Genomic DNA, 16,993 nt, shown 5'->3' with positions numbered 1-16,993 from the left:
ATGTAAACTATAGTTTATCAGTCGTTTGATATCTGGAAAAAAGATATAAAGCATCTAGAAAAAAGAATGCCTGAATTATTTGGCGGGTTATTTTCTAGGAAAAATGAAATCAAAAGAATTGACATAACATTTTATATTGTGGTGAATATTCATTAATTAGCTGATCTAAAATATAACAATTAAATTTGGTTCTTTTACTAAAATCTAGTACCTTAATATAGCCATATTCACACAGATTGAAAGTCATCTCGCTTTTAAGAAATTTTTATGGACTCTTGAAAAAGATTAAGAATCTCATAGCTAATGTCATCCATTTCAAATGTTCACAACAGTACCGGGTACTCGGTTAAGTTAAAACTTATCTCAGAGGTTGTAAATGACAGACAAGTTGAATTTTAATCTTGGTCTCGCATTTATGAACAGATGATACTGGGTGAAGATGAGGCTTGAAAGCTTTTATAGCCTCGAATGACAATGTATTGCTAAAGGTGTGTTGGCAGAATCAATGAATATCTGTTGCTGTTTCGAAAGCACGTGCAGTTAACAAACATTAACATTTGTGGTCCATTACTGTTTCATAGGCATAAGCAGTTAACATTTGTGGTCGGTAACTGTTATGTAGGCATAAGCAATTAACACTTGTTGGATGTAACTGTTCAATAGGCATAAGCAAGCAATAAACATTTGTAGCAGATTTATTATTAAGATGTGAATTTTTATGGTCTCTAACTCTTTCAAAGGCATAAATAAGTAACATTTGTGGTCCATAACTTTTTCATAGGCATAAGCAATTAACATTTGTGGTCCATAACTTTTTCTTTGGCCTAAGCAATTAACATTTGTGGTCCTAATTTTTCATAGGCATAAGCATTAACATTTGTGGTCCGTAACTTTTTCATAGGCAAAAGTTCATAACATTTGTGGTCCGTAACTTTTTTCATAGGCATAAGCAATGCAGGGTGAACATTTGTGGTTCCTGACACGCTACTGAGGATCTGTGTCATTGTTTGGTAAGGGTTAGGATTTTTTCAGTGGTCTATGTTCTTATTTGAGACTCCTCACAGACAATTAATGGTGACATTATAATATTATTGTCCCCCTTCCAAGAAGGGAGGGCATATTGCTTTGCTGTTGTCTGTCGGTCCACCAACAGTTTCCGTTCATTTTCTTTGCAAAGGATAAACATATTGAAATGAAATTTGGTATACAGGTTTATCATGATAATATCTAGGTCAAGTTTGATATTGGGTATGATCAAGCTATTTTCAACAGAGTTATGGCCCTTGGACTTAGAAAAATTCGACTTATTTGCAGTTTCTGCTCATTTTTTTCACAGAGGATGAACATATTAAAGTGAAGTTTGGTATACAGGTTTATCATGATAATATCGAGGTCAAGTTCGATATTGGGTAAGATCGAGCAATTTTCGACTGAGTTATGGCGTTTGGACTTTAAAAAAATCGAGTTATTTGCAGTTTCCGCTCATTTTCTTCACAGAGGGTGCCAATATTAATATGAAATTTGGTATGCAGGTTTATCTAAATAATATCTAGGTCAAGTTTGATTTTGGATATGATAGAGCAATTTCCAACAGAGTTATGCCCCTTGGACTTAGAAAAATTCCAAATATTTGCAGTTTATTTTCATTTTCTTTGTGGATGTTTCCAAGGGAGGGGGGCATAAGTGTTTCACAAACATCTCTTGTTACTAGAGAAATACTCTTCAATGGTACATACACAAAAAAAACTAAGCAACTTGATAGTCTTAGGCTGTTAACATATTTCGGGGATTTGATACGTACCTCAAAAGATTTTTGTTGACCTATGCATCAATGAACCTTGAAAAAATGAGGTTTCACTGCATTCATAATTGGAAAACAATAAGCAGCAGAAAACTTTGTCCTTATACATAATATGCTATAAAAATATTTTCCATTACTTAACCTTGCTGCGAAATATTCTTTTCAGTTAAAAGCGAAGAATTTTGAGAGGGTTGAAAAGGTAAGGATCAAATTTAAAGTTGATTTTTTTAAACTAATGGTTTTGATATGAGAAAAATTATTTACGATTGAAAAGTATTTTTTATGTTTCAGAACATAAATGCGCTATATCTTGATTTCTGTTTTAAATAAAGATTTTATCTCTTTAGAAGCTTTAATCGTAATAATGAATGATCAAGTTAAATTGTTAAAAAATTGTGGTGAATTCTCTCTAACACTTTGATGTTTGCAGCTCTTTCAGCGATGCCTCGTCAAGGTTCTCAGTATAGATCTCTGGAAGTTGTATCTGAACTATATCAAAGACACAAAGGGAAAACTTCCATCCTATAGGTATGTACAATAAGGTTTATAGTTATTTAGCAATATAAATAACAGTCCAGTATTAGCAATTGAAAAATTGAATTATTTATCACCCGAATAAATAAACAAAAATTTTAAAAACTCTTTATTAATTAAACTGAACGTGATAGGTAACACATTGAAATATCATCAATGTAAAAATAGATCAAGAAACATTTGGTTTAGACTTTTAACTTTCACATACCTATTGTATTCAAGATATTCAAGTTTTAGACACAGATGGTTGGCCTGTATAAACGATTTCTGGATCTGGCAACATATCTTCATATATGTTATCTACATGTATTTTGAATGTTTGTAGAGAAAAGATGGCCCAGGCATATGATTTCGCCCTGGACAAGATGGGGATGGACATAATGTCATACCAAATCTGGGTCGACTACATCAACTTCCTCAAATCAGTGTAAGATTTAGTGATCCATGGTACCATGGACTAATTTATATTGCCCTGATTTTTGTCCTGATCATTGGTGGGTTTTTTTCATGGTAAAGGGGCATCATGACAGACTTACTTGAATGATTGAATAGAAATGTGCTTTTTCACCATGTAGTAGTGGTGGGGGAGGGGGTCGTGAGGTATTGTCAAACTCAGATTCGTAAATTAAAAAAAAAAAGTGTAATATTCCTATAATGTATTTTTTTTTTTAGGGAGGCGGTGGGCTCGTATGCAGAGAACCAGCAGATTACGGCAGTCAGGAAAGTGTTCCAGAGGGGCGTGGTCAATCCCATGATTAACATAGAGGGACTCTGGAAGGACTATTGTCAATATGAACAGGTGCGATGGGTTTACTGTTTTAGTATCTACTGAGCCCCATACAGTAAAACACAGTAACAAGGAACACACTTATAATGAATTTACATTTATAGTGAACTAACAGTTAATCAAAATTCCTCCTCACCTCCCTACAAAATCCCTCAATAAATACGCTTCATTAGAACTGTGTTTTACTTCAAAGCAAAAATTCATTTAAAAAAGACGAGAAATCTATACTATAGATGATAAACTACTAAAAAAGACACACTTTTATTATTTATTTGCACTTCTATTTATATCTGTTTCGTTTGTGCTTGATTAAACAAATTTTGGAATAATCAGCATAGATGCAAGATATGTGGAAAGACAAAACAAAAATAAAAATCTTTGTACAGCACTCCAAAAGGTCTTAGTGTTTAAGGATTCATATATAAAAGATTTTCAAAATTGTTTAACATGAAAATGATTTTTATACTATAAATTCCTTATATTACGCAAGTTCAAAATTTTGCGATTCCGCAATTATGTATCAAATTGCGAGAAGATAAAATCATGAATGTGGAACTTAAATCCTTATTTCTTATAGTTCTCAACTCTCAGAAAATAATGGCGAGATTTTTAAATCGGCGAAGGGTGCTTCTCGCGATTTTATGCGAATATTAACTTCTCTTGTTTTATTAGGAATCTACAGTAAGCTACATTTCTTTTCAATCAGGATTTTTTATTTTTCACTTCAGAGTATAAACCCATTAATTGCCAAAAAAATGACAGAGGACAGGGGTAGGGAGTATATCAATGCCAGGAGGGTGGCCAAAGAGTATGAGGCGGTTACGAGGGGCCTCAACAAGAATCTCCCCTCAGTGCCCCCACAGAATAACCCAGATGAGGCCCAGCAGGTAAATATTTTATCATGAAGGTCATTAGTATTGTAGTTAAACCAATTTATCCAGTAAAACACTTGGTTGAGACCTGGACATCATTTTGATGTACAGTTTTCTTTTAAAACCAATCCAGTTAAACAAAAAGAAGTGTAAACTTCGAACAGGAGATCTCAAATCCAAATCAAAGTCTTTCATCTTGAAATTACTGAAATAACTGCTTAAATGTTCCTCGTACGTGTCCATGCACATGTATTATTTTGGCAATTCACACAGCATAAATGATATCTATGTATTTGATTGTAGGTTGACTTGTGGAAGAAGTATATCGCCTGGGAAAAGGGTAATCCCCTCAGGACAGAGGATCACGCCCTAATCACAAAACGAGGTAGAACAGGAGGGAGGCCCTCAACTGTTTGTGTCTGGTGGTGAAATCTTGTATGCCACCAAATTGTGGAGAATTAAGGTGGAATCTTGTATACCACCAAATCAGGGAGAATTAAGGCTTCGCATGGTGTATTGTGTCATGCTCTTTATTCATGATCATGCAGAGACATCTTTGGTGTTATTGTTTTGAAATTGCTGTAAAAATTTTTAGTTCCTAAGAAGGACCCTTCAAGGATATATAGGGTCTATTCCCTGTATTTAGTTTGCATATACATTTGCATATACATGTATTCAGTTAACTGTCATTTTAATTAGCTTTAAGATAGCAAAACTTGAGAGAGAGAGAAAGAGAGAGAGAGAGAAAAAAATTTCAAGGAGCATTATTTGCAAATGCATGTTCAATAGAGATCCATTGTTTTATTCAATACATGTATATTTATTTTTATTCATCAATGAAAGCAGAGTGTTTGAGTTCTTTTTTTGGACTGTAAATATATTTTTTTTTGGAAAAATGTTAGCATCTGTCAGAGTGCCCTCATCTTTGCTTGCCAACGGTTTTTGGTCCACTCTGCTCATCATAGAGATTAATCTAGGGCATATTTATTAACGATATTTATTTTTTTTCCCCCAAGAAATAATTTCCCCTAAACATTTTATTTCCTCCTTTTGATGAGTAAAAAATTCCCCATACAATGATAAAAGATAAAATATATGTATATGTTTTCTCTTTATTGTGCTTATAGCTACTTTAAACAGGGTCAAATGTGTAATTTCTGTGAGCATTTGATTTGAGCATTTCATTCACTCTAAATGGTCATATAGATGCTCAAATTCAATTTCGGCCAGGGGGCTTTGACCCTCTGGGCCCACCAGCGGAGCTGTTACCCCCAGATGATTTTCCCAATTTCTTCTGCATTGGTCGTTTCCACAAATACCTAGAATAATCCCTGATATGGTGAGCAGAGTGGACAAAACCCTTGGCTTGTGAAGATAAGGAACGACACTTTTAATGAATATATAGATTACACAACAAATTAAACCCGTCACATTTTGACTTTAATACATCTCATGCATGTTATGTGGTGCTCAAAAACCACCTGTAGACAATAGGGTGACTAATTTTTGTGCTGTTTCAGTTATGTTTGCCTATGAGCAGTGTCTATTGTGTTTGGGGCACCACCCTGACATCTGGTACGAAGCAGCCACGTACCTTGAACAGTCCAGCAAGATCTTAACAGAAAAAGGGGTATGTGACTATATACTACGCTTAATAAAATACCACAGGACTTGATATAGAAAGCTGTACAGAAATTTCTTGCCGTTCGGTAATTTAAAGAACATATACAGTCAAACTTCATTAACTAGATGGGACTGTTTAAAAACTTTGAGATATCTGAGTATTTGAGATATCAAGGGTATTAAAAGTACTTTAAAAATAAGTGGTTGGAACTTAAGAATCACTTTGACATATCCAATGTATTTGAGATATCAGTGTTTTAGATATCGAAGTTCAACTGTGCATAACTTGTAGAAGTTGAATAGTACACTACAAAATTCAAATTCATTGTTTATGTTCAAAAACATGTAAAAACCTCAGATTAATATCATGTTCTGTTGTAAAAATGTACACCTGTCTTTGAAATAAAAATACCACCCCAACCTTTTAACAGGACCAGAATGCTGGGAAAATGTTTGCGGATGAAGCTGGGTCGGTCTATGAGAGAGCCGTCACAACTCTGATGAAAAACAACATGCTGGTGTATTTTGCTTATGCAGATTTTGAAGAGGTACTTTTGCATGCATACTGTATTTATCTGGTGACAAAATGAAGATTATGTCATCTCCATGATTAAATGGTCACAAGTGTCTATTTTCTTTAATTATCAAAGTTTTACAATATTATATCGGAATATTTGATGTATAGCATGTTTGGCATTTACCTGTAAATGAGTCTGGCATTCAAGCTAATTATATAACATTTACAGAGTAGAATGAAGTATGAAAAGGTACATGGTATATATAAGAAACTGTTGGCTGCTCAAGACATCAATCCAACTTTGGTAAGTTGACATCAAGTAAAAGTAAAGTAAGTAAAACAATTAACTTCACCTTTACTTTGATATAACCTTTTTAACCCGGTTTTCCAAAGGAAAAATCCAGTTATTGAAATGGTGAAAATGGTAATTTTTTTTTAACATTTGGTCTCTTCAGGCATTTATTCAGTACATGAAGTTTGCTAGGAGAGCAGAGGGAATAAAATCAGCCAGACAGATCTTTAAGATGGCCCGGGAAGACAATCGTACGAACTACCAAGTATTTGTGGCAGCTGCACTGATGGAGTATTACTGTAGCAAGGTAAATTTATTTTAACTCGTTAACACCTGACTCAGGTGCTATAAACAGGTGTGGAAGTCCTCTTCTAATACCAGTCTCACATTTAGTTACAGAAGTAATAGTAGTATGAATGTGAAAATGAGGCTCAAGTGGTTTAGATTTGATGGTCCTGCAGCGTTTTATGAGAAAGTTTATGGTTATACATGTATCTATAAAAATGATATAAAATACAGAGTATTTTTCTCTCAAAGATAACCTCAGCTATTTGGATTGATATTTACAAATGATAGAGAATCACAAAAGGGCAGTTTGATTATCATATGGAAAACAATGAAACTGTATTGTTGGTTTATAAAAAAAATAAGTATCCAGTACTTTTGCATATTTTTAATGTCCAGTGGGTAAAAATCTGAAAGATTTCCAAGGACACAGAACTATGGTTATGGCGTAACGACAGATTTCAATGGACCACTTAAGTTTACATGCTTACTATTCTCATTTTCAGGAAAAGACAGTTGCTTTGAAGATCTTTGAGCTTGGTTTAAAGAAATATGGTGGAATTCCAGAGTATCTGCTATGCTATATGGATTTTATGTCTCATTTGAATGGTAATTTTTCTCTTGGGAGTATTCAAGTTTGTTATGCATAAATTTATTTCAAGTTAGTAAAATTATAAAATGAGTAAGAATTTTTTGTTGATTTCCAAATTCAAGCCTGCATTCAATAATTTCAATGAGTACATTTTGATACTGTCTTGAACTTTGTGTAGTACACAATGCTCATGCACTGAACACATGTAAAATGATTTTCTTCCAGAGGACAACAACACTCGAGTCCTGTACGAGCGAGTCCTGTCCTCTGGGCAGGTGCCCCCTGAGAAATCCATTGAGATCTGGAGTCGGTTCCTGGCCTTTGAGTCAGAGGTGGGGGACCTGGCCAGTATACAGAAGGTGGAGAAGAGGCGAGCTCAAGCCATCGAAAAGGTCCGGGAGTAGAATTCACCGAAAATTAATTGCATCCACTTCAAATAAAAAAAATTTAATAAACTTTCAAACAAAAAGAATTTACCATAACTGCTAGTTGTAATTCTTTCATTGGTTTGATCATCAATTGGGCAAGAAATATATTGATCCAAATTTTAGAGGGATAAGTTAGATATTTCTTTTATCAAAGAATTCGAAATTGGTCGCTTACACTCGACTTTTAAAATCAAGTTCTTTAGTAACTACCTGTTACCGGTAGATGTATTTCATGAACTGTTTATTGAATTGGCTCTTTTATTGCAGGTCCAGGAATTTGAGGACAAAGACACAGCTTTGTTAATAGACCGGTACAAATACCTAGATCTCTACCCATGTACCACAAGTGAGCTCAAGGCTGTGGGATACTTCGTAAGTTTACCATTCACTTGCCATCTCCATTTTTTCTAAGACAGACTTCTGTAATTAGTGGTACATGTAATAATCACTCTCTTTTAAGGACAGTCGTTACAAATATGAGAATCTATGAAACTGGATCATTTGAGAATTACATGTATATCAGTGGAAATGTTATTGAAAATTTTTTTTTTTTTTTGGGGGGGGGGGGGGGGTAAGGTGGTATGGGTCAATGGGATGCCTCCATGTTGTGACGTACTATTTATCAAAATAAACAATAAAATCAAGTGTTATTTTATAAATAATATCTTTCCTGAAATTGTCAACTAACATGGTAATGCAGTGGGTTAGAGAGTTAACTACAAAACTGTAATTCATGAGTTCGAATCACGCTCGGGTTTTTTTTTAATTTTTACCTTTCCCAACATTTTTTAAAGGTATTTTTTGGTTAAATGCTGTAAAATTTAAAAATTCAAAACCAGTGAAAGTAGTTTAATTAAAATGTACTTTAATCTACATTAATGTTGACAGATGTCCCATCATACCACCTCAAGAGGCTAGCTAGATGGTCAAGAAATTAAGGAACAAACCTGCTTTAAAATTTTAAGAACTTCTAACCATTTACTATTTATTTGTAAAGAAAACATCCAAATATTAAGGTTCAAAGTTTGACTATTTCCTTTATATCTTTATGTAAAGCAGTTTGTCTAAAGGATATTACTGTAGATTTCTTATTTTACGCGAGTACTTAATTCCCCAATTCACCCATTTTCCACTAAACCACGAGAACATAAAATCGCGAATGCCAAATTTGACAAATGTTGGAAAAATAAAAGCGAGATTTTAATATTCCCAAGATTTGCTTCTCGCGATATTACGCGGATATTACCACCTCACTTTTAATTAGGAATCTACAGTAATACATGTATAGTCTGAAATTGGCCACAACCATCCATCGCTTTTAAGTTTTGGCATATTATAATGACGTGATTTTTTTTTTAATCATTAAGGATTTAGCCCGGCAGCAAGTAGTCACTCTGCCTTCCAACTCGGTGACAAAGGTTGTTCTGGAGGAGGAGGAGAGCAAGAATAAACCACAGTACCCCAAACCGGATGTAGAGCAGATGATAGCCTTCAAACCCAGGCAAATTGTTTGTAAGTTACAAAATACCAAACATTTACCTGTACTTTCTAAAGAACAGATTTCAGATTTCAAGTCCAGACAAATTGTCCTGAAATGATTCCAAGGAATTCTTTTGTTCAATGAATTTGTAATAGCTAAAATAACATTGAATGAACGTTAGGGACAGATAACAAGTTTTCTTATTTTCTTAATTTTTTGGTAACAGATATGAAATCATTCACCTATAGTCTGTCCCAAGTTATTTTACTGTCACATTTAATTGGATAATTTTTAATAAAAATACACATACCTGGGAAAGAAGTACAATTTAAGTAGATAAAAGGGAAAATATCCCGAATATCTTTATTGACACATTATCATTTTTCACTCGGAAAAATTCACATGATCTAAAACATATTTCATACGGAGATTTTATAATGGTAAATATTAACATCTTTTCTCCATTCGGAAGTCACTTTGAATACCTCAAGTAACTAAGCTAATTGTAAATCGAGGATATCTGGGACAGAGTATAGTATGCATGTAATTTGTCCAGTATCCGATAAATTATAAATTATTTGCCAATGTATCTTGTGAAGAACCCATTTTTGTGGTGAAATTCATGTATGTACCAGTAATCATCATTATAAGTTATAAGTTGTTTCTGTAGACTTTATAATGAAATGATGTTATTTATGTTAACTATGATGAAATGATGTGGTTGATGTTGACTGTATGATGAAATGATGTTGTTTATGTTGACAGCTGTGGGGGCCCACCCGGTCCCTGGGGGAGAGTTTCCACCACCCCCGTCCGCCGCCAACCTCATCTCACAGCTACCACCACCCGACTGTTTTCATGTAAGTTCACCTCTTGTCCATTCAATTTCCGTGAAATCTTTTTTGTTTCGCTTGAATGACGACTGTATTACATATTTGTACATTTATAATGAAATCAATAGATAATAGGTCTTGAAGACATATTATTTTATTATACAAATGTAGCTAGACTTATTTATTTCAAATTCTTTATTTTAAAGCATTATATCATTCATGTGACTCGATTTTTTATTTCAGGGTCCTTTTGTCATAATGGATAAGTTTATAGAACATTTCAACAATCTGGTGCTTCCAGAAGGTAAGAGAGAGGAGAGAGATTACTTTAAACGATAAAATGGTGATTCATGCAGAGTATGAAGGTGGTGACATTGCGGAAAAAATACATAACCTGCGTTAGTGGGTTAATAACGCGGGTTATGTAAATTTTTTCGGCAATGATTGCTGCTCTCGGGCCAACCCTAAACCTTGCTTGAGAATACTTTTTAATATGATGAACATACCATAGATAGAAGGAATTAATATTGGCTGTATTGAAGTAAACTTTAAACTGCAAGAAAATTTGTTTTCTCAACTCTTAATTTGTCTTTAATAAAAAAAAATTTTAATTCGAAAATTTATTTTGAAGTGTTGCCAAAAAAATACACATTTATATATTTTACATGGATAGTAAAGTTTACAGAGTTCTTAGTAGAAAAAAACCTGATTTAGACCATTATTTATATTCATTTAAATTTGGAATCTCTGATGGTACACGGATAACATTTTGAGTCAATTTTTGTTTTAGCTCCAGTTGGAACAGAAAATGGCATTGACGGCACGTTTAAACTCGACCCGGGAACACAGCTCTCTATAGACTTCGCTTTGGGCAGAAAACGAAAAGTCACAGAGGGCGAGGATAGTGATGAAGAGGGGTCAGAGGTCACGGCCCCACCAGTTCATGACATTTATCGTAGTCGCCAACAAAAGCGTGCAAAATAAATTACTCCACTCGCCATCTAAAAAGGAGTGTGTTTTTATGTTTTTTAAGTTTTAAACACCAAGTTTACACACTGTGTTGACAAGGATCTCAACAGAAAAATTGATTTAAAATCGCATCACTTTAGTACAAATGTTGTTCATGGTTGAAGTCTCACTCCATCACCTACATGTTGTAGAATAAAGGAAACATCAAGTTGACTTTAACATTTAATGTGTGGAATCAATCATGATGATTTGGAAAGAGTCAAAGAAGTTAGAGAGTCATTTTGTATTTAGATACAAAATGTCTTTGATAAAGGATAATTTCACAGCTGTTTAAATGGGTGAAAACATGGAATGCCTTCATCTCTGTTGGGATAGGAAAAGATGTACCAAGATAGCACTGTAGAATTACCATTAATATTAAATGATTACTTTCAGTTGAAAGTAGAAAAAGAAATGATGTTTTCAATTTCTTTTCTGTGTATATTATTTATTATTGTATGATATTGCCAAAGAGGCTGATATTATCAATTGATATAATCTAACAATTAGCATACACGTATAATTAAAATCAGCGTAGTATAATACTGTATACAGTGGTAATTTCATCCCCTGTAATTCTCACCCTTCCACACTTGCAAATAGTTTGGCCCCGTCTTGATTTCGCCCATGCAGACAGATTTGGGTTTTAAGAGCGATAATTTGAGATATCGGAATTCGCTTAGTCTTAAATTCGCCCGCTGACAACGAGGGCGTAAGAGGCGGAAATAAAATGAGGGGCGAATATTTCCCTCTATACAGTAATAGTTCGACTGAAACAGTGGGACTGTCTATTCTTGTCTAAGGCTTAGTGGGGCATTAGAGAACTTTTGTATTATTATTTTTTTATAGTAAAAAAGTATTAGAGCTGTCAAAATCAGATAGTTTTTCCTATTTGCGATGTTGTGTGAAAATAACGCCGCCTCAGCTAAAATATTTAGCCCTGTATGAAATCGGACAAGTGACATTGCATTCAACGGATTCATACATATATAGAAACAGCCAGATTGAAATCTACACGCCCCGTTTATTGATTAGTCGAAATCTACAGCGGCTGAAACTGACAAGAAAGTGACAGGACCAAACTTGACACGCCCAGTTTATAGATTGGTCGAGACCTACAACTACCTAGGAAAATCACGGACTGCACGAAATAATCATGATGATTCCAGACTCGAAGTCTCACAGGAGACAGGCGATTTGGCTATTTCTTTTAGTTAACGTACTTACGTACATTAACAGTAATTTAGTGAATTTTATTTACTTTTATAATCAATTTATCAATTGGCTAAAAGAAAAATATTAATATAAACAATAAAATGCTTTCTTTGATGATTCATTCGGGTAATGAAGGTGGCGATCATTGCAGAAAATAATTACATAACCCGCGAAAGCATTTTATCAGCCAGACTGAAATCTACACGCCCCATTTATCGATTGGCCGAAATCTACAGCGGCTGACACTGACATGACTGAAATTGACACGCCCTGTTCATCGATTGGTCTGAACCTACAGCGCCTAAGTAAAATCACGGACTGCACGAAATGATCATGATGATGTCAGACTCAAAGTCTCGCAGGAGACGATTTGGCTGTTTCTTTTAGCTAACGTACTTACGAGTATGTACATTAACAGTAATTTAGTGAATTTTACTTACTTTTCATAATCAATTTATTAATTAGTTAAAGAAAGATGTTAATATAAACAATAAAATGCTTTCTTTGATGATTCACATGGGTTATTAAGGTAGCGATCATTGCAGGAAAATTTTTAGCGGGTTATGTATTTTTCCTGCAATATCGCTACCTTCATATCCCGAATGAATAAAAAAAGAAAGCAATTAGCCAATGACTGGACACTTTAGCATGATGGGTTGACCCCGATCTTATAAGTTTCTTTATAAGATAAACAACTTATAATTTGCATGTCAACATAATTTATCTTGCATGTAAACATAATTTAGTTGCATGTCAACATATTTATCTCGCATGTCAGCATTACTAAGTTACATGTCAACATATTTATCTTGCAGGTCAGCATAACTAACTTGCATGTTGACATAAATAAGTAGCATCTGAACATAACTAAGCTAAATGTTGACGTAAATGAATTGCATGTCAGCATATTTTTATTGAATGGTAACATAAGTAAGTTGCGTGTCGACATAAATAAATAGCATTTTGCACCTTGCATGTCATAAATATGGTGGCATATCTCTGCCCCTTGTGTGCAAGTTATTTTTTCTATAAAATATGTCGACATGCAAGATAAACATGTTGACATGCAACATAATTATGTCAACATGCAACATAATTATGTTGACATGCAAGAAAATTGCAATCAGATAAGAATTAAACAAAATCTCAAAAATTCTCAAATATCGCCCACTTGTGACATCTAAGATGCTTGATGCTACCTTTTTATGTCGACATGCAACTTATTTATGTTAACATGCAAGATAAATATGCTGACAGGCTAGATACGCTACCTATTAATGTCAACATGCAATTCATTTATGTCGACATGCAACTTATTGATGTCAACATGCAACTTACTTATGTTGACATGCGAGATGAATATGTTGACATGCAACTTAGTTATGTTTACATGCGAGATAAATATGTTGACATGCAACTTATAAGTTGTATGTCAACATAAATAAGTTGTATGTCGACATAAATATGTTGCATGTCAACATATTTATCTTGCATGTTAACATAATTAAGTTGCATGTCGACATAAATTAATTGCATGTCGACATAAATAAGTTGCATGTTAACATAAATAAGTTGCATGTTGACATTAATACGTAGCGTATCTAGCATATTGAATGTCACATGTTGGCGATATTTGAGATTTTTTACTCTTATTTGATTGAATGTTTTCTTGCATGTCAACATAGTTATGTTGCATGTTGACATAATTATCTTGCATGTCAACATATCTATCTTGCATGTCCACATAATTAATCGAAAAATAACTTGCACACAAGGGGCAGAGATATGCCACTATACATTCCCCTTGTGGCAAGTTATTTTTCTATCAAATATGCCACCATACAACATAACTATGCCGACATGCAAGATATGTCCCTGCATACAAGATAAATTATTATCAGAGCCGCTTTGGTTGACGCGGGTATTGTTTTACTTATATGTAGCATGACGTAGCTGACAGAATTATCGTGACGCTATCCAAAAAAGCCAACAAAAGGCTTAAAGCGGTTCCGGTAATATGTCAACATGCAACATTCAAGATAATTGTCTACATGCAAGATAATTATGTAGATATGCAAGATATTTATGTCAACATACGAGATAATTATTTGGCATGCATAATATTTTCGAGCATGAGATTTAATTAACGTTTAATATGTCAACATGCAATATTTTAAAGAAGTTGGGTGAATAAGGCGTGTAAAATTGTAACTATCTTAGAAAATGCATGTCAACATATTTCTCTTGCATGTCGACATAATTAATAGAAAAATAACATGCACACAAGGGGCAGAGATATGCCACCATAGGTGCGAGATCAGTATGGTTTTTTTTGGGGTTTTTTTTTTTTGGGGGGGGGGTAGATAATTTAAGTTGCATGAGTAGCATGTAGGATGTTCGAAGTCCCATGTGGACGATATTTGATGTTTTCGGGATTTTTTTTATATTCTCAGTTTCTGAATGCAATTGCATGTCAACAAAGTTATGTTGCATGTTGACATATTCATCTTGCATGTAAACTTGCAAACAAGGGGCAGAGTTATATATGCCACCTTATGCTTTCATACCTCACAATAAACAAATTAGTCCTAGCAGGGACGTATATACTAGTATAGTTAGTACTTAAAAATATCTAAATATACTAGTTAGTATAAACGTCCCTGGTCCTAGTGTAAATGCATGATAAATGAGGGAAAAGATAATTAAGCCTTTTTTGTATGTTACATAGTTAATATATGGTTGCGTCATCGCAGAGCATTATCAAGAAAACACAAAATTGCCAAATGCAAAGCCATCACCGAAGCCACCAGAACAATGTCATGACGCACGTACTTTGTTGTTTTATCGATTACCTGGCTGTTTACCATGCCAGATGCAACGTGACTTATTTTTAGCGTTTGACGGAGTAACCAATGAAAGTTGAGTGTGGACACCACGTGTCTTGCTATTTCAATCTATTAATAAATTTCCCTCACGTTTAATTTGGCATGCTAATATGGCGCAGATATCGTCGGTATGTTTCCAAAAAACTGTGTCGTGTTTGATGATGTAGTGGGGGTATAGAGTGCCACAGTTCGAAGGGGAAAAGATACTTTAATTATGTCAAAAATTAGTAAAAGAAAACACGTTGTGCATTGGTTTCGGAAAGGACTTCGCTTACACGACAACCCATCTCTACGCGAGGCGTTGAAGGGTAGTTTGTCTTATCGGTGTGTTTACATCCTCGATCCTTGGTTTGCTGGGTCATCGCAGGTTGGGATCAACAAATGGAGGTTAGTAATAACATCGTTAATGTCACAAAAATAATTTGGTGTGAATATTTTCTTCTTTTTTTTACCGCTTTTGTTATTACATAATTTAATGATCGGAAAAGTAGGTCGACTTCGGGGGTCTATATTCACGTGAACCGGTGACACATTTTTTGATTTTTTTTGGGGGGGGGGGGGAGGTATATGTTTGATTTCGATGTTTTGTCTGATTTTGATATTCTGAATGAAAGCAAAAGCATAAGTTGATACTATTACTATGACTATAAAATTATAGCATTGGTTTTATTTTACTCCACACTTCCATTAAATTTCTTGGCAGTGTATGATTGTTGTTACATAAGCATATTATAATTAACACAATAGTTAATAAGACATCTTTGATTAAGCATGACTCGTGTACTTAAAGTATAGGACACTTGCCAGTACACATTTAGTACTTTGTGGTTAAATTGTTTATTTCAAACTGAACATAATATATTCAGAGTGGCCTAGTGGAGGTAAGCTTTAGGAGTTGTTTTTTTTTTATAATGTACTTATTTGCTTCTTGAGGCCTGAGGAAGTGTCAAATTGTCACCAAAAAAAAAATATTACAATATTGCACAGGTAGCACCGTTTTTTTAAGTGTTGGGGGTGGGGGGGAGACTCTGTGGTAGAGTCGGATGTACCGGTATATGGCAAAAAGTGTCTTTGTTACAACTCATCAAAAAGCCGTGACAAGCAAAAAAAAAAATGTACCCTAAATCATGGGAAGCCTAAACCAGGCGTGTGTGTATAGGTGGTGGAGGGCAACTCCATGATAGCTCACTTTGATATATAGGTAAGAAAACTGTCTGCTGTGACCAAAACTTGGGGGAAGGGGCGCAGGTCCCCCTTGGGGCCCCCTCCTCTTGATGCTATGTTCCTTGAATATAAGTCATTATAACATTATACATACATCTCTCAAAGTAAAATTTTTAGCTGGATTTGAAATCAAGATTTGTATTCATTTATAATAATGAATTAATTATTAGTAATCATTTTTTGTTGAAATGCATTCAGTTAATGAGTAATGAATATTTGCAAAATAGGGGGCATACAGTAGTAAATGGCCCCTAATTTGATATAATTTCTTTTGCAATGTCAAAAGTCAAACTTTTATGGAATCAATATTTGTTAACTCTTTATATATGACAGCTGAGCTAACATCAAACTTGTTCACAGGAACCATGTAATGTTTCACATGATAATAAAAACATGGACTCCTATATTAATTTTGAAGTCATAAGGTCAAAGTTCAAGGCCCAATTTTGCAGCACTCTAAGACAAAGAAAGCTAGCTACTCTCTGATCAATATCTTCAAAATCCTTGTTTGTTCCCTCTAAACCTTGTACAAAGGTTGTAACTTTTTTATTATTGCCACATGGGGGTATTTATTTCTTGTGTTTCTTACAGCAAGCCAATTATATAAATTCCAGTAT

At 34.2% G+C, this 16,993-nt stretch overlaps 1 protein-coding gene across 1 annotated transcript in view; it reads left to right on the top strand.

Moving 5' to 3' along the window:
• The window catches only part of LOC128183290 (cleavage stimulation factor subunit 3-like), a 36,721-nt gene that overhangs the window by 10,025 nt on the left and 9,703 nt on the right, over nt 1–16,993 (top strand). The window contains exons 4-21 of the mRNA XM_052852241.1: nt 1,968–2,000; nt 2,232–2,329; nt 2,661–2,762; nt 3,008–3,134; nt 3,851–4,009; nt 4,298–4,379; nt 5,515–5,624; nt 6,049–6,165; nt 6,364–6,438; nt 6,590–6,733; nt 7,218–7,320; nt 7,529–7,695; nt 7,999–8,103; nt 9,099–9,243; nt 9,977–10,071; nt 10,288–10,348; nt 10,835–10,961; nt 15,387–15,539. Of these exons, the coding sequence (XP_052708201.1) occupies nt 1,968–2,000; nt 2,232–2,329; nt 2,661–2,762; nt 3,008–3,134; nt 3,851–4,009; nt 4,298–4,379; nt 5,515–5,624; nt 6,049–6,165; nt 6,364–6,438; nt 6,590–6,733; nt 7,218–7,320; nt 7,529–7,695; nt 7,999–8,103; nt 9,099–9,243; nt 9,977–10,071; nt 10,288–10,348; nt 10,835–10,961; nt 15,387–15,539 (2,003 nt within the window). The remainder of the gene's footprint in view (nt 1–1,967; nt 2,001–2,231; nt 2,330–2,660; nt 2,763–3,007; nt 3,135–3,850; nt 4,010–4,297; nt 4,380–5,514; nt 5,625–6,048; nt 6,166–6,363; nt 6,439–6,589; nt 6,734–7,217; nt 7,321–7,528; nt 7,696–7,998; nt 8,104–9,098; nt 9,244–9,976; nt 10,072–10,287; nt 10,349–10,834; nt 10,962–15,386; nt 15,540–16,993) is intronic.

Source organism: Crassostrea angulata, chromosome 5 (assembly GCF_025612915.1).
Source record: "Crassostrea angulata isolate pt1a10 chromosome 5, ASM2561291v2, whole genome shotgun sequence".
NCBI classification, from domain to species: Eukaryota; Metazoa; Mollusca; class Bivalvia; order Ostreida; family Ostreidae; genus Magallana; species Magallana angulata.
The sequence above is the reverse complement of the archived record's forward strand: the minus strand, read 5'-3'. Positions and strand labels throughout refer to the sequence as shown.